Below are 19,063 nucleotides of genomic sequence, written 5' to 3' on the forward strand. Positions count from 1 at the left end.
CTTTCAATGGTTTTACTCCACTTATTCTTATGTTGCTATCAGTCTGTCTTACATGCTAGGCCTGAATTTATGAAATAGAGAAAAATGTTAGACTATAGCTGGGTTTGAGACTTAATCTGTTTTCCATTTCTTCTCTTTTTATTTTGAATTCAACCCTGATAAAGGTTACCATCTACTGCTGCCTTATTATCAGGTGACTCATTAGGGCAATGTCTCTTCTGCCTATGTGGCAAAGGATTGAAAGCTGGGCAGCTTTTGGTGCTACGTCAGTCTTTTGTATAGGTTTTTGGCAAAACTCCTGCTCAAATGAAGTCCCGAAAGAATATTAAGATAACCCTTGTATTCTGATCAGCATTATATATGTGAATATATACACTTGTGGTCATACATTTATATGGGTTTTTATTCATATATATGTATAGACTTCTCAGAGTTATGCAAAACTTTTTTTCTGTTCTTATTTCTATATAAAATGTAATTAGTCTCTGATTTTAAAAGATAACGAAACAGTAATATGCTTTTATTTCACTCCTTCATAACCTGTTACATATAACTCTCCTGCTTTTTCTCTTTCATGGTATATTGTACATAACTACAAACTTTAGCAGGCACAAGTTATAATAAGAAGATAAAATCACAATAGGTAATGTCTTTTATCAGCTGCACAACCAGCCTAACGTGTTCTTCTGTTAGTGGTCAATAGCAGATGTTCAGGGGAAAGCGTAAAAACAGGGTACACATAAAATGGTACTTCTGTTAGGAGCTGATAGTTTAAGTTCTTCCCAAGCAAAGGTTTTATTCAGAGCATTTGTTTTTAGTAGCCACCAGTATTTGCCTTGTTTATCATTGTTTTTTTCATTGTCCTTTACAATAGATGCCAGGCTCTAAAGGAACTATCACTAAAATATATCAGATGTAAATTTAAAGGTACACAATTATGTCAAAGCTTACAAGGTCTTCCTATAGGTACATAAAAATTGGAATAATATTGTTTTCTGTATTTCTTTTCCTTTATTTCCCCTTATTGAAATTATTTTTCAGAAAACTTAGTTTCTAAAAAAATCATCTACCTAATGTAATAATTCCCTGTTGGGATGTCTTAGTAAACAAAATTTCAGAGAAGTTGTGACATAATATTTAGATACAGAATAAGGAGAGGATATTAGGTCTGAAGTTTTCTTTAATTTTGAGAAAGGCCAACATGTCCAACACTGATGCTTTTAGAATTCAGAATGTTTGAAGTCTCCTTTGAAATCAACCTAAATAATTTTTTATGCTTAATATGTCTGGGAGTTTTACCTCATCGTACTTTCCTTGCAAATTCATTTGATAAGAACTGCTCTTTCAGACATGATAGCCAATGCATCATTCTTTAAAAGCTCTGTATATCAGCTGAGCCAATGACTCCATAAGAGTTTGTGTTTTTTCCCTCCAGATTATACTCTGACCTGTGCAATTGAATCAGCCTGATTTTTAGCTAATTGAGCACTTATTTTCTTCCTACTTTCTTTACATCCAACATTAATCAGGACATTAAATGCCTCTGATAAATTATATTCTATAGATTATTGGACAAATAAACTTCGATATGTGTTTTCCAAAGATCAGCACAGATATTACCTGGTTTATCTAATGAAGTATTGTGTCATTAACTGATTTTCATTTGATTTCACTGGTTGTTTGGTTTTTGTTTTATTTCATTTCTGTATGTGTTTAACCTTGTTTTAGTCACCTCTTAATTTCCTGAAGATGCACTTTTTCCCTTCTTCAATTGTGCTTTCTCTAGTCTGTAAATATTGTGAGCTTTTTTGTTGTTACTAACCTGAAACAAGTGACTTATATTCTGAAAGTTTTGAAAATAAAGGAAAATACAGATTATCGAGAGGACTTTTTAAAGTTATTGTGGGGAAATCAAGTAGTCCTTTCTTATTTGTTTATAACAAAGCCTTTAAATTATATTTCCAGGTGTCTGACTATCCACTTGTGCTGTCTTTGGAGAACCACTGCAGCCCTCAGCAACAGGAAGTAATGGCAGACTATTTAAAAAGTGTTCTAGGTGAAAAACTTCTGACTTCAACATTTGGTGAAGCAAGGGTGACTCAACTACCATCTCCTGAGGTAATTACATTTTTCCCTCTGTAAGACAGGAGGAAGAAACCACTGTGCTTTTATGTTTGTTTGTTTGTTTGTTTGTTTGTTTGTTTTAAATCTTCTGAAACGGACTTTTTAAAACAGTTCATCTGGTGTCTGATATAGACTTCAAGTGGTAACAAAAAATAATTAGACCACACACACACACACAAAAAAAATCACTTCATAAACTAAAAAGGAAAGGTAAAAAGTTAATCATGTGTATCAATTATCAATGTATGGAAGTTTTTGTTTAAAGGAAAACAGGTTTTACTACAATGTTGAACCATTTTCTTTTAAAAGCTAACATACTAATATTTTTGCAAAGCTTTAGATCTTCTAGTTAATATCAAACCAACTTCTGGTGTTTTGGATGCATTAAAAGTTTAATTTTATTTTATATAGAAGAAAAATTAAGTAAAGTTGCGTGTTGAAGTTTATTTTGTGTGGCATCTGTAGTAATATGCCTTGCTTTCTTGAACCGTACTTACTAACACGGTATTAACTGCATATTAAAAACTGAGTAGCAACACTGAAATTACTCTGGTTTTATTTTAAGTAAATTATTACTTATTTATTAAGAATTAAGTTATAGTGTAGTTCATCTACAGTAGTCCTATATTGGAGACACGGTAGCCTAAACACAGAAAATGGCATCTGCCTTTAAAGAGAGTGGATTTATACACAGGGAATGACTTGCAAAGGACTGTAGAAGTAAGCACTACCGAATCTGAACTCTGAATCTGACAGCTGTGCAAACACCTGAGTAATTTATTTTCAGAGATTTCAAGTTTTCAAGTTATTATGTTGTATTACAATGAACAGCTTCAGAGTTCCTGATGACCTGTAAAGTCAACATTTTGAGGTTAAACTGAGACATCTCTCCTCTTTTCTCATCTTTCCTCTTCCTTTTCTCTGAAATGAGGCTTCCAGTGTGTTAGTTTTAAAAGAGGAGACAAAGTATCAATTTTTAAACAACATTATGCTTTGATCCAAAATTAAAAAATCTTCCCCTTGAACATGTTAGTGTATCTGGCTTTCTGTGTGTTTATTTGTTGTTCCTTATTTTAAAAAATAAATCTTGAAATTTAAAAATGTTATTGAAATGGAAACCTGAATCTACATTTTTTTTTTGTTAACAATTTTCAGCAAAATTGAAACTATTTCATCAAGTTTGGTTACTTGCACTCCTTCTCAGTGTGTTTCTCCCTAAGGCAGTGTTTCTCACCTGGTGGATTGAGACACCTGGGATATGAAGTCAGAAAAGGCAATTAAATGGGTGTTGAAAATTTTATGGTAAACTCAAAGAAATAAATTCTTATTGTTCCAGTCTTTGCACATAATTTTCTTTCAAGGCCAAAATTTTTTTTTTAATGTCTTGTAACACAAATGCATGCAGGCATATAAAATAGTTATTTAGGCTTGTCACTGTTATCAGTGATATATCAGATATATTTTATATCTTTTTTTTTTAAATAAGTAGCTGAAAAGGAACAATGCAAATGAAAACGTGGTGAGGAAGCACTGTCATAAGGAAAGACAACACACAGAGATGTATTTTTGTAAAGGATTTATTACAGAAAAAACACTTGAAATGATATGTCCGAAGGCTTGCTAAAGTATTACCATACTATTATACTTTCATAACAATGTTGTTGAAATATATTTAATACATCTTACTAAATTTCTCACTAAGCCAACACAGTTTTTTTTCTTAGATTTTAGCATAATATTTTTTATATCACTATCATTTTGCATCCTGGAAAACTGTTCTATACATTAGAAAAAAAGTATAAACTATTAAACATGACGGTTTGTTTTAAAGCTTCTCAAAGCATAGCTGCATTCAGTCTGATAGAGGTCTAAGGATCATATGACCTCCATATAAAAAAATCAGTGTACTATGTCTGAATCACAGACTCACTAAATCAGATACTTATAAATATTACTTTCTATGAAATATGTCTCTTACCATAAGTTTACTGTGACACATGGAATTCATACTTCATATTTGCATAGCTTATAGTTTTCATAGGTTTGCTCTGTACAAGTTTGTCTGCAAATGCATAGATGGATTCCATACTTACTCCTCCCTTAAATGTATGCTGTTCAGGTGAGATTCATTCCACAGGACTTTTAATCTTTCAAAGTTATGTGAGATGTGTTCCACATCTTTGTAAGATGTAAAAGTTACCTGAATACCACTGTCCTCAGCTGATTTACAGAAGTTTGATTTTAATAAATTGTTACATTGAGACTGAACAAGAATTAGGATCATGTCCATTTCTCTTAGCTGCTCTGATCAAGCATGTAAGAAAACCCATCAGGATTTTATTTTGCAATGGAAATACGTAGCTATGACTGAATTTGCAAATATAGTGTTAATCTTGACTTTTGGATAGCATCCTTTCAAAGAACCACTTTTAGTCCATGCTCAAAATTATTTTATTGGCATCACATCCTTACAGTTTGGGACCTTGTGCACATTCAAGGGCTGGGTAAATTTATTATCCTTTGAGTGAGCCAGATGCTGAACTTAGTCTTAAGCCTGCTTTACTTTTAAGCAATGCAAATGTGATCTTACTGAACCACAAATGATGCATTTAAAATGTTGTTCATGAGAAGGATGCTAGGTTAGTGTAAAAACTGTAGTTGTAACCTACATCATTTTCTGTTCCACTTTTTTCAAGATGGAGCATTAGCAAGAATAGGGAAGAAACTCTCACATCTGATATGATTCTATAATAACCCAACTGATAAAGCCATCCCAGGAAAAAAAAAAATATATCAGAAGTGTTAACACCAATAACAGAGTAAAGATACTGTTATTTAAACATAGCAGTTTTCTGATTTCTAATGTAAATGTAATGAAATATAGTAAATTTCAGGACAATTAAAGTTCATTGTAATTTCTCAGATGCGAGATTGTTTCAGCAGAGGGGTTAGTGTTGATCGGCATAGCTAAGGTGCAGTAAATACACTTGCTCAGAGGTTTGTACAACCAATAGCCTGATAACTAGTTTTGAAAAAATAAAAAAATAAAAAATAAATTCCTATCCCAAATGCACGCAGGGAAACTGGTCTACCTGGCTACAAGAGTATTGTACTTGCAAAAAGCAGGTTTTGTTTTTTTTTTTTTTTTTAGGAAATCATGTTGTCTAATTTACTTTTACTTTGTAGAGTTCTGTTCAACGTGTTCTGTGGCCAGCATGCGCTCCTTTCACCTAGGTTATTGGCTTTTTCCTTCGCATGTTTTACAGGATATGCTTTTAAATTCTGTTCTAAATATTTATTTAAAATTATGTTGTCGTCAGTGTTGTTTCTTTTTTTAGATGGCTACACTCTCTTACATCAAAACAAAATGAAAGTAGGTGATAAATTGTTTATATGCTAATATATTTACTTATCTTGATTCTAAATCAACATAGATGTCACACTAAAGTAGCTCAGTATTAAGGTGAATATACTTCAAGTCACTTTACTGTGGCTGTGTGTGTATAGATATGAATTTAATTATTCTGAATTACAAAATTAAGGTATTGGGATTGGAGTTTTAGTGCATTACTTCCATTTCCCCTACAATCTTGTTTACCTTCTTTTGTCATCTTTGTCTACCTTGAGTTCATCTCCACCTTCCAGAATTCTGGATGAATCTTAGCAAGGAAGATGGGAAGGAAGACTTTTGTTCTTAGTTGAAATTAATAATAGCCACAGAGACATTTTTATAATATGCTTTGCTGGAGAATAGTCCAATCTAATAGTGTTCCTAGAGGTCCAGCACAAAACTCTACTGCTACATATGTCTCCATATGTCTCACCTACCTATAAATGTAATGGGCATCCTTCTGTCCCTTGAGCTCTCTGACTGTGTCACAGCAAGTTAATTATCACTTAGTTGTCACCTCTTGTGTTCATAAGCTGTGTTATTGCCTCCTTTGCCAGTTTTTTTTTTTAACAACTTGCTAGTAAGATTCCTCAAAGACCTAACTCTGGGCTAACCAGCCCTCCCTTTTTCTCTCAGATTTCTTTGGCAAGGACTCTCAACATCCAGCTTCCCCTGTCACACAAGACTGAAACATTATGCTTCTTGGGTTGGAAACCTTCTCATCTGTCAGCTGCTGTTATTCTTTTGCTGTGAAGGGGTAAATGCAGCTCATGCAAGGCTTCCTTTTTAATGCCAACTTCTCAAGGTTCTTCAAGATCTGAATAAAATGGTTCCCTTATCTGAAAATTAGGAGGAATGCCACATAATTCTTCCAAACAACTTCACAGAAACATTTGTCAATTACAGGTTCTTGTTTAGATCTTGGAGATTTGGAGATCTCCATAGAAATTATTTTCTCCTCTGTTGTCTGATCAGTCCCCTACTTCCTTTTCTAAGTAGATTTTAAGCTACACCTTTGCCAGATGTGATGACTGTGTGTGTCTGGAAGATGGTTTAAAATGCAGAGCAAATCCATTCTTAGGTTCTTCCTTGGACCACAGCTCGTGCATGATGTCTCCTACCGTTGTATGCCTAAGAGAAAATCACAAGGAGATCCAGAAAAAAAATTGGATGGTCATGAATGTCATTGCTTTCTGCACCTTTTTCTTTCTTCTGTGTTTCAAAACCTTCTTGCAGTGAAACACAAAACCCATAAAACTTCAGCGAAAGATTTATGTTTCAATTCTTTGGCTTCAGTTATATGTTCACTCTGCAGCTAACTATACTGGTCTTGTTAATTCCCTGGAATATTACTGTATTCTACAGCATCCCAATAGACAATTCTACCTTGACATGTGGAGTAAAGGAAAGAGAGGGCTTTTGCACTGTTTCTTTCACACAGCCCTTATCAAAACTGAGGCCACCCTTGAGTTTCACCAATCTCTTCTACTGCATCTACCCTGTTACTTCTTTCCCATGCATATATTCTGCCAACCAAAGCAACAGACTCACTACAATCCTTTCCTCACAGTCTTGGCTGTGACGATGTCTCTAAAAGGGCTTAATGAACTTCCTTTAATATTTGCTGGAATATCAGGTCCTCTGAGCCAGTTCACACATTAAATTATATTTGACATCGCTGACTGATACCAGAGATTCCTGATGATTGCACCAGTATTGGATTATGCTGATATAAAGTGATAGAATGTGGTGTCTTGTGCAGCGCCTATGCAGTGTAGATGAACTTGGAAAATATTAGAATCCTAAAAATGAGATCAATTTTTATTTAGCCTGCTGAATCCTTACTCTCTAATGTGTTTGACAGATACTGAAAGAAACAAGTAAGCCTCAAATATAACACACAAAAAAAGATTGTAAACACACTAATGCTTTTGATGAATGTTTGTTCCTCAATTATTTTGCATTGTAGTACATCAAACTACCTTACACTGCTGGCATGATAGATACGTGAACTACTTAGGAATTTTTCATTATTTGCAGGTGTCCTATCACAGAATTGGAAAGAAATATTGAGGCATTGTTAACTGAAATTGAAGTGGCAATTACTGTTGCTTTACAACTCATCTTTAATGTTTACTACAGATCTGGATGACTAATTATCGTAGTTGTTCAGAAACATTTCTGTCCACAGTTGCCCAGATTCTGAGTTGCAGATTCTTGAGCCATGAGCAGCAGGTCAGCTAATAGTATTATTTGCAACACATTGGTGGAGCAGTTGCACTCCCCTCTTTTTCCTTAAAAGTCTCAAATGTAAAGTCATCTGCACTAGAACTTTCTTCAAGACTACGGTCAGATGTGTTTTTGATGCATGGATGGCAAAGTCTATGCTTTTTCATATTTCTCTTACGTCTGATGGAGTCCTCAGGTAAAACTGGCCAAAGAATTGCCAGCTAAGGGTTCTGTTTTTCGATGGAATCTAACTTGCTGCCAATGGTTCATAATAGGTCAAGCCTCTAAGCCATTAGCAAATTGATTCTTTTATCTTTGGAATTTGGTTCCTGAGTGGGACACTTTCCAGTAGCTGAATGAGAAATATATTTTGCAAAACAGTTTTTAAGGAAAGTGCTCCTTGGAAAGCTTTTTTACCCAGGAATGTGTAAGTTTTCACTTCACCCACAAAACTAGCCTGTCCGTGTCACCCCTCCAATTTCCTCTTCTAGGCATATATTTACTTTTTGTATTTTTTATAAAATAACAGTTAGAAAGATCCTCTCATGTATTTTGTGTCTACTACACAGCACAACAAAGAACTGTAATTTTTAATGTAGGGGACTTCTTACTAGATAACTGTGTCGTATGAAAACTTGTTATGAAAGAGATGAAAAGGTATTTCTGATATAATTAATATCCATTTAAATAGAGCTAAGGGATTACTGGTGATATTGATTTGAAATATCTCAGTAACTGTGATTTATAAGGTTGCCACAAAGAGATCTATTCATACTTTTACTAAGCGGGATTCTATTCCCAATTAATTAAAGAATGTCTTTGTTGTGGGGTGTTTTTTAGTTTTGTTTTGCTTTTTTAACAGCTGTACTTAAGAATAGTGTCCTGTTATTTTCAAGATAAATTTTGTTAATTCCTGAAAAGTTTCCGCTATGGCAGATTTCATGGAATGTGTCTCATCTTTACCTTATATATCTGTATTTAAGACAATAATTTAATTTTTGAAATAGAAAATGATGTAAAACTTTAAACTCATTTTAAACTTTTTACTCAGCAAGATTCCTGCCCATGGGAGGGGGGCTGGAACTAGATGATCTTTAAGGTCCCTTCCAACGCAAGCCAGTCTATGATTCTATGATTCTAGCACCTACAAGCTGGGCAGGAGAGAAGAGAGAAAATCATGCTGAATCTATATAAGGGGTTAATCTGTTTTTAACAGTGATGACCCAAATCCAGAGTTTGTTCTCTGTGTTTCTGAGCAGTGAATTTTGTCCCTTTTTACATTAATTGCAGTGATCAGAAGGTGGGTTTGCCTGATTAATTCCAAAGTACTTGTGATTTTGTCCCAGAGTCTTGTATTACTTCAGCTGCTCTGAATTATGTTATACTTCACATTAACTGGATGTTTATTTAGTACAAGAAATAAGAATTGTCCATTTAATCATTTAAATATTTGTTCCCATTGACTGTACTTACAGACTTTTGTTTATGCCATCATTAGAGTCCCATTATCCCCAAGGAAAATGTTTCACTTATTTAATTTTTTTATTTTCTTAGGATGCTTATAGTTTATATATGAGTACTAAGTGATCATATATTTTTTAATATTTTACATTTTATATTTAAAATAGAAAAAAGTCATAGTGAATGTTCAGTTTCAGGTCATTATCTCCTTAAAAGATTTAGACACTTGTACAAGCAAATGCCACACTGCTTATTACCAATTAGAACTCTAATTTCACATAGTCATTGATTCTGTAACTACATGCTTGTTATAAGCTTTTTTTTTAAGAGCTGTTCGAAGCTCAGGCTTGAAGTCTGTTGTATGTCTTTTTTAGCTCATGGTTCACTTTCAGTTATTTGGGTTAACTATTATTGCAATCTGCTTCTGGCCAAAAAATAGCAAAATTTCTTCTAGCTAGAGTATTATATGTAACTGTTCTTGAGATTTTAACATGTTATCTTTACAGGAAAAAAAAAAAGAAGAAATATTTGTGTTACTTTAGGGTATTTACATCTTTGCTAAGAGTTCATAAACAGAATTTTAGAAACAATCTGACTTAAAACATCATGGCCCATTTTTATATGATGACACTGACTATGAACTTTTTTTCCTTAAAGGAAGTTTACATATAGGAGGCAGTAATATATCCATAGAAAAGTTTTCCATCCCTTGTATACAAGGTATTTTAAAAAAATACCAAAATGTAGAATTAAATCTTACCTATGAATAACAAAATACGAGACCAAAAATGGATAGAATTGCTTTTAAATATTGGGAAATGTGAAGAAGCAAAGGAGCTCTTTAAAAATAAGAGTACCAATACTCATATAAAATTCTTGAAAAAAATAATACAGAAAAAGAGTGCATCAATAAGAAATGAAGGGAATGTTAAAGGCCATCCTTATTCTGAATCACCAATGCAGACAGACTAATCAAATCTTACACTAGCATGGCACTGATAGGTATTAAGCATAGGCTATCTCATTCCAGTGGCACACTGTCAAACTACTAATATAAGATCTGAAGTGATAAGAAGATTATCAGCAATGGAGACTGCAATATAAACAAATTGAATGCCCATTTCTCTGCCTATAGCTCTAGTTTGTAATATGAAGATTTGGATGTATATATGTTTGTCATCCATGCTTTTCATATTTACTTAATGGATTCCTTAAAATGCATATTTTATTTAATGTGTAAGTATTTGTTCCTTGCTTCTGTAACCTTCCCAGTAGTGCAGCCTTCCCTTTCACTAGTGCATATGAAATTTTTGGAATATTTTTGTGGACCACTTTACCCAAGAATCTAAGCAAGTCCTGCTACTCACTGGCAGTTCCTGTGTACAGAGGTAGAGATGAATGTCTGCTACATAACAGCTGTTTTACTATGAATATTACTTCATAAGTCTAAGTGAAATATATACTCAGGATTCAGGTGCATAGATGAAAGCCATCTTACTAGAAATAATAACATTTAATGATCTCCCCCTCCCCCCCCCACTTCTATATTGTGGAAATTGAAACATGCCCATTTAAAAATAGAGAGACTGCTTAGGCAAGAAATTACCAAATTTTGTTAATTTCCTTGACCTGGTAAGATCAACATGAGGGTCCACTGCAAAACTATATAACAACAAAAGTTTTAATTTGGTATGCTAGACAGATGTGCACAAATGCACTAAGAAAAAGGTACCAAATATTTAGAGGCTGCAATGATCACTAAAAATAAATCAAATTAATATCAGATACATGTCTATAGATCTATAAGAAAAACTAATTCATGCATAGTAAAAAAATATACCTCCTATGTCTTTTCTGGCCATCATCTCTGGCACATACTTAACTTCCTACCTTAGTTTTGCTTACAGATTCAGCATTTGTTTATCTGTGTGGTGGACAGATTTTTTTCCTGTCAAGGGATTAGATATTCACATTCTGATATATACTTCGATCTCGAGATTTTGTTTATTTTATTTGCTTTTGACTTCTGCCACCAGTATTTATATTCACTGTGTTACCTCACTTCATTATACTTAATAAACAGCTTTGACCATGGATTAAACAACAACTAGATGTGAAAACTGCAATTAGTCCGCATATAATTCTAGTTACTACTGTTTAATCTTTTCTCTACAGGCATTAAAATTCAAAATTCTAATAAAAAACAAAAAAGTTGGAACAATTGAGGAAAGTATGCTCAGGAGAGATTTAGACAGTCATGGTGAGACAGCGGAAGCTTCTGCATCTGAAAATATATCCGATGATGCAGACGACAGTGCTGATACAGCCTCTCTTTGCCCACAGCGTGATTCCTCAAAAAGAAAAGGTGAAGGTACACCTTCAGCCTCATCCAGAAAGAAAGCAAAGGTAATTTTTGTCTCAACTGAATTTAGAAAACACATAGATGTGTGCCAGCTGTTTTTAACAAAGAAGGAATATATTATCTTAAAAGAGAGTAAAAAATTAAAAAGTAGGCTTCAAAATTACTTAGAGCAATATATTTTGAAATCATACATTTTAATTCAAGGTTTCAGAGTTTTCCTGATTCTGACAAGACACTCCAAACTAGAGCATATTTTAGTATCCAACTAAAAAGCGAAAAACAAACCTTCCCTTGGGTCCCATCCTAAACTCCACCTATGTTTTTTACTTTCAAATCTTGTGCTTGCCCCAGATGCTCAATAACATAATAGAACTAAAATGAAGTTGCCCAACTGCTTTATTGGTCTCAAGGCTCTCCTGGAGCTATGCATGGAGAGCACTGACAACAGTTCCTGATGATGAAGGATAAAATGAAGTATTTCTTCCTGCAGTCCACCAATCTATTGTGGAAGCTTTGAAGAGTTTCCATTCCCATATTTTCTTCCGTTCTAGATTTATGCATGAAATTAGGTGTAGAATTCTGGTTGTGATAAAACATTTTTAAGCACTTAAAATATAAAAGGTATTTGTCTGTTTCTCTTGTGAAGACTTAACATTAAATATTATTTCTGAAAGAGAGTGTAAAATCTGGATTCAATCTTCTTTTTGATGGTCAAATTGAGCTTACTAATTTTTTCAAGTAAATAGTAATTCTCTGCCATATTAATCTGTTGCTCCATCAAGGTTCAAACTGCTGTGTTCAAGGTTTCTAAGCAGGCAGGAAGCTTCTAGTACCCAGTCATTTTTGCAGATCATGCTCTCTTTGTCTGAATGAGAGTAAACTGGCAATGCTCCCAACGGCTCTGTTTTTGCTGAGAGTCAGTGTCTCTTCCTCTGTGCCTGTTTTCTCTAAGTGTTTTAAAGGTCAAGATCTCTGTTTTTTTTCTCTTTCCATCTAATACAGAGCGATAGGAAGGACAAATTCTTAGGAAGGATGAAGCCCTCTTTGAACAGGGAAGGCCAAATTTCCAGATAATGGGGTCACATGTATTTGTAACATCATCTTACAGATCAGAACATGCACCATAATACATCTTGATCAACAGCAGTAACAACAGACATCTGGTCATGTTTCACAGGCAGAAGAGAAAATGGTTTCTGGGGACCCATGATATTGGAGTGGGAGTATTTATTCTGCGGTCTCACTCTATTGCTCTCTTGAAGGGTAGGAGAGCATTTGAATCCATACCCAAAATACCCTAAGTGATACTGTTGGCTTTGGCTATGTCACTGCTTTCTACATCTAGAGAGTTGTATTATTCAGTTCTGTGACAACAGACTTTGACTGCACCTGGTGGGACACATCCTCAGAATAATTAATGCACTTGAACTTTATGTATCTAAAGACCCATAAGCAGGCAATCCCTACTCTTTTGTCAGAGGAGAATTTGCCTTCAAAAGCTCTAATGGGATGTAAATATTATTAGCACCATCAGCTTGTTGCTGGTTACTACCACTAATTAGCTCACAAGTTCATGCTAAGTAAAATGAAGATGTCACATAGTACCTCAGTTTAAGAGGTAAGGTTTAAAGTTTCAGTGTACTGCAATGTACAGCAGCCTTTGCTTTTGCTTGATTTGGAAATGAGACAAGACTGAACAAAAACTTTGGCCAAAGAATTTTCCATCTTGATTAAAAACAGAGTTTTCTTAATTTCAGAGCAATGCTTGGAGGAACATACCTATGATTGATTTGCCTGTTATTCCATATTTTTTGGTTGAGTTTTTGTTATTGCTGTATAGATGCTTATGATTTCTTTTTCTTTAAATATTTCCTACCAGAATACCTTTTCTAGTACTTTTATGTCTTGAGGAGTATTAAGTTGGGCATACTTTTTTAATGAGTAATGTTAAAAGCCATGAAAAGTTATATTAATTTACATACCAATCTCAGAATCAGGAAAATTACAAGGCTATCCAACAGAATACTGTGCTAGAAAGCATTGGAAGCATCACTCTTTTCACCCTACAATTGCAATGATAAACATAGAGGCAACAACCTTAATTGTCTCTGACTGGGGTCAACTCTCAGTACCAAAAGTCATATTTTAAGCTCAAATATTCATTAATTGTGACACGTTTTTCCATGCTTTTTGTATCTAAAATTATACCTTCTTCTTAATTGTAATTAGTAATAATGAAATATGTGTATTTTGTGATTCTTTTATTCTTCCGTTATTTTATACTATGATTATCAGATGGAAAAGATAAAAATTGCCCTTGCATTGTCGGACCTTGTGATTTATACCAAATCTGAGAAGTTTGTGAGCTTTGAGCACTCCCAGAGTCATCAGAAGTGCTATGAAAATAATTCAATTGGAGAAGTTCAAGCACGAAAATTTGTAAAACATTCAGGTAATTTCTTTTGATTTAATCAGATAAAAGTTACAATGTGCCTATGGTTCACTGCTTAGGCATTGGGTTAAAATTTTATGAAATGCATGCTGCCCAATTTTATTTGGTTGTCTTTATAACACTGTGTTGTGGTTTAAACCCTAGCCAGATAGCTTGTTCACTCACTCCCAGTGACTGGTGCTGGGCTGACAGCAGTCGAGGGCCTCCCCCCACGGGGCTCTCCCCTTCCCCGCTCCCGGAGGAGCAGGGAGGAGGATCGAAAGAGTGCAACTCCTACGGGTTGAGACAAGAACAGTCCAGGAACTTGAAAGTGTGTGGAATATATTTCACACACACCTACCTCCCATGTACAGCCTGTAGTACCCCCTGGAGCTGGGCATGCAGTAATCCTGGCTTTGATGATAAGCACAAATTAGATATTCTCCATTGATGGAAAGAATAAACCCCGTAGCAGGCAGCTTGTTCGACTAGTCCAGGTCTTTCATACCAATCATGTTGGATTATTCAAAACTCAATCTGTGTGGAGCTTCTCCATTTGTGCAGCCAATACAGTGCAGCCTTTGCTGATTTAACTCCATCTGTCTTCCAGCAATCGTAAGGGAATGTTAGGAGCAGACATCACTGACCATGAGAATGAAGTCTGCCATAGGCCCATTCATTTAAGGTCAGCTCAGCTGCCATCCACCACTTTGTGGAGATGATTCAATGGTTGACTAGATGAATGGTGATAAACAGTGTCAAAACCAGTAGGCTTTTTTTCAGGTTATCATAGAGTCCTCTCTGGTCCCTCTAGCAATCTACTGAACATAAAAGTAGGATGGAAGAGATCAGAGTGATGACCCTGGAAATGTAAAGCTTCCTTTTTTATTATTAAATGGGGATAGTGTACTTAGAGCTACACATCTGTGTAGTTTATACTTTTGTGTGAAGGAAAACTGCTAGGAGTAAAAAAACTCACTTGAATAGCTAACATCATCTGAAGATTTTGAAGGAATAAATTGTGTTTTAGAGATGCACTGTTCAATGGTCTTGAGATTATTCAGTTTTTTTATTTAAACCTCAAAACAAGTTAAGATCATCTTGGGAGGATTGTTTTCCTATTGAACTCCTAAAGAGTGAATGGGCTTTTTTACCACTATCCTATTTTGTGTCCCTTAGTTTTCCATGGGGACATAGTGGGATGTAAAGTAAAGATCATGCATTTACTGAAGAGGTGAAGAAATAGAACCATAGAATCATAGAATAGTTAGGATTGGAAAAGACCTTAAGATCATAGAATATTTTCATAAAGTAATGATTCTTGGTTATTGAAACTTTAACAAAAGACTGCACTACACACAGATATACTATCAGATTCAAATATACACAAAATATTCTGGTTTAAAAATAGGATTTTAGCCATATCTCAGTGGCCCATACACTAACAAACATTACCATTAATATAAATGTCCTAAAATAGAAATACATTGATATGATATACTCATTGTGTAAATAAAAATAAAACATTGCTGATCAGGTTATTACATTTTTATTATTATTTATTCAAATAGGATCTTTTTATTAATAAAGTTTTCCTTACCAAGGTTTTATCATTCTGTTTTTCAGCTAGAGATTTTGTTTTACATACGTCAAAATTCATTACAAGGATCTATCCCAAAGGAACAAGAGCAACCTCTTCAAATTATAATCCTCAAGAGTTCTGGAATGTGGGGTGTCAAATGGGTATGTACATTTGCAGAGACTGTATTCCAGGCTGGTTTTCCTTCCATGATGGTTTTCCTTCCTCTTTTTTTTCCTCTAGTATTTTTTTCTGTTATGTGGGTTACACATTTTCCCTCAGTGGTATCACTTTCGTTTTGTGTTTTCTAAACTTTCTTTTCAGTCAACATATCCTAGAATAATTTTTTATCCTAGAATCCAGGAATTATGGTACGTAATAACTAAGGGGAATATTATTTTCATCTATTTACTTTTGGAATTAGTTACAATTAGGCCCTAAGTAATTCCAAATATCACTTTCTGTTAAACAGCTATATCTTACCCCAAATATCCCAGTTTATTTTCATGCATTAATTCCTTTAAACTACTTCTTTTTTTCTTTTTTTTTTTTTTTTGATAATAAGAAAACCAGTAGTAAGAATACAACTTTTTAAAGCTTTGAACTTCATTTTGCACTATTCCTAGCCCTAAGACTAAAGAACACACTATTTTTTTTCATGGAAGTGTAGCAAAAACACATATATAAACAGCTTTCAACGGCTAAACCAAAGTTTTATTCTTTATGTATTATCACCTTCTTTATTAATAGATCTATGATATTTAAATATGGGTGTCTGTAAGGAGAGTTTAAATGATAATTTGCATTTTACTCCCTGTCTGTTTGGGCTGAAATTATGTTAAGTATGTTACTTTAGGTTTTGAGGTAAAAAGTGAGTGTGCTTTGCATTAGGCATTGTGCTGCCAAAAAAAGAATAAAGAAATTACAATATGACTTTCACAAAAATGAAAATAGATTATAATTTTTTTGCATGCTCTATCTATCAAATCCCATAACCTCTATGCTTATTTGTCAGCTGTGGCTAAGGTGTAAATAGAGCACATTTAGAAGAGAAAATGACAATGGTAGCTTCTTCTGCTTTTTTTTCTTTTTTCTTTCTTTTTTCTTTTTGTCTAATTTCTCTTTGAAAGAAATTCTTTTTCAGCTGAGGTCTAGCATTCTTTATAGTTTAGCAAGCACAAGGAAGCATCTGCCTGTTTAGCTAAAAGCGGATGTTGTTGTAATGCAATTGCATATGCTTTTTCCAAATGTTGATCTATAGCATTGAATTAGAATAGACAATGGAAAGATATATATGTGTGGTTTAGGAATTTTTACACAGCGATGGAAGCCTCATCTAAAGGATGTGTGGGTTTTCAATTGTTTCATGTGACTGGAGAGGCAAAGATGCAGGAGATGGGGGCACAACAATTAATATTGGTGCAACAATTCCTAGATTATGACATACCACTGCAAAGAAGCACTCAAATGCTCCTGGTCAGCAGAATACCCAGGAACAGCTGGGAGTCTTCAGTGATTGTATAGATGCAGTGTAAGTTTAGTATCTTAACTTCCAGTACAAAGTGTATTAATTTCCTGAGCAATGAAATAACAATAATTTTGTTTCTCTTAATTTCAAGATAGATTTGTTAAAAATAAGCATGACTTCTGTACTCAGCAGGCTTTGGAAAACCTCTCACCTGTAAACACTTTCCCCCTTTTTAATGGCATTAGAGGCAACCTTGCCTTCATGTCTTTGTTTTAAAAGATTCTCAGTTACAGGATATTTGCATCTTCGGCAGTCTGCTACACCTTCTTCAGCCTTAGATAAAGACCAATATTTTTTGCATCCACATGTGTATTCTGTCTTTGATTCCATATCAAGGCCATCTGAGGGAGACTGTCAGGTGAGCAGGGCAATTTGCCATAGGCTCAATGTTTTCAGAGAAAAATATGGTCTCACCTTGTTATATTATGGTACACACTCGTACAGAGATGGGCACAGATTTCACTTTGCCTGTAGGGATTTGGAGCTTAGGTGTGCCCTTGCTCCAGGCTTTCTTTTTCACTTGTTTCTTTTCTCAGCTCCCAGAATATCTTCTGTTTCAAGTTACCATCTCAGAAATGGTTTTAACAGTGCTTTTTTTTTTCAATTAATCTTGCACATGCATATTATTATTTAACCCCCTAATGTTTCTCTAGATACTCTCCTACAGTTACAGAATTTAGAAGGAGCATCATGACTCAGCTTTCAGTGGGAGACTGCTGTTCCCATGTCTGTGGCCATGACCACAAGCAGTGGAGGAAGTCCTCAGGCCTAAACTTTCTATCATTTGCAGTCCCCACCCCAAGCTGTGCTATCAGTATCACAGTATCACAGTATGCTAGAGATTGGAAGGGACCTCAAAAGATCATCTAGTCCAATCCCCCTGCCAGAGCAGGAACACCTAGATAATGTTACACAGGAATGTGTCCAGGTGAGTTTTGAATGTCTCCAGGGAAGGAGACTCCACAACCTCCCTGGGCAGCCTGTTCCAGTGTTCCGTCACCCTCACTGAGAAGAAGTTTCTTCTCAAGTTTAAGTGGAACCTCTTGTATTCCAGTTTGTACCCATTACCCCTTGTTCTATCATTGTTTGCCACTGAGTAGAGCCTGGCTCCATCCTCGTGACACTCCCCCTTTATATATTTATAGACACTAATAAGGTCACCCCTCAGTCTCCTCTTCTCTAAACTATAGAGACCCAGCTCCCTCAGTCTTTCCTCATAAGGGAGATGCTCCACTCCCTTCATCATCTTAGTTGTCCTGCACTGGACTCTCTCCAGCAGGTCCCTGTCCCTCTTGAACTGAGGGACCCAGAACTGCACACAATATTCCAGATGCGGTCTCACCAGGGCAGAGTAGAGGGGAAGGAGGACCTCTCTCGACCTACTAACCACCGCCCTTCTAATACACCCCAGGATGCCATTGGCCTTCTCAGCCACAAGGGCACAGTGTTGGCTCATGGTCATCCTGTGGTCCACTAGGACCCCCAGGTCCCTCTCCCCTACACTGCTTTCTAACAGGTCGTTCCCCAACCTATACTGGAACCTGGGGTTGTTCCTGCCCAGATGCAGGACTCTACACTTTTCCTTGTTATATTTCATCAAGTTATTCCCTGCCCAACTCTCCAGCCTGTCCAGGTCTCGCTGGATGGCAGCACATCCTTCTGGCATGTCAGCCACTCCTCCCAGCTTAGTGTCATCAGCAAACTTGCTGATAGTACACTCAATTCCCTCATCTAAATCGTTGATGAATATATTAAACAATACTGGTCCCAGTACTGACCCTTGAGGCACTCCACTAGTTACAGGCCTCCTACTAGACTCAGCCCCATAGACTACAACTCTCTGGCTTCTCTCCTTCAGCCAGTTCACAGTCCACCTCACTACCTGATCATCCAGACCACACTTCCTCAATTTAGCCGTGAGGATGCTGTGGGAGACTGTGTCAAATGCTTTGCTGAGG

The 19,063-nt window shown here is 35.4% G+C and overlaps 1 protein-coding gene across 1 annotated transcript in view; it reads left to right on the forward strand.

The window, feature by feature from the left end:
- Positions 1–19,063, forward strand: part of PLCZ1 (phospholipase C zeta 1) — a 52,834-nt gene that overhangs the window by 14,538 nt on the left and 19,233 nt on the right. The window contains exons 5-8 of the mRNA XM_057427933.1: positions 1,966–2,118; positions 11,381–11,611; positions 13,863–14,019; positions 15,625–15,741. Coding sequence (XP_057283916.1) covers positions 1,966–2,118; positions 11,381–11,611; positions 13,863–14,019; positions 15,625–15,741 — 658 coding nt within the window. The remainder of the gene's footprint in view (positions 1–1,965; positions 2,119–11,380; positions 11,612–13,862; positions 14,020–15,624; positions 15,742–19,063) is intronic.

Source organism: Pezoporus wallicus, unplaced genomic scaffold (assembly GCF_028554395.1).
Source record: "Pezoporus wallicus isolate ANWC-B61680 ecotype Strahan unplaced genomic scaffold, APGP_CSIRO_Pwel_v1 contig_2908, whole genome shotgun sequence".
Lineage (NCBI taxonomy): Eukaryota > Metazoa > Chordata > Aves > Psittaciformes > Psittacidae > Pezoporus > Pezoporus wallicus.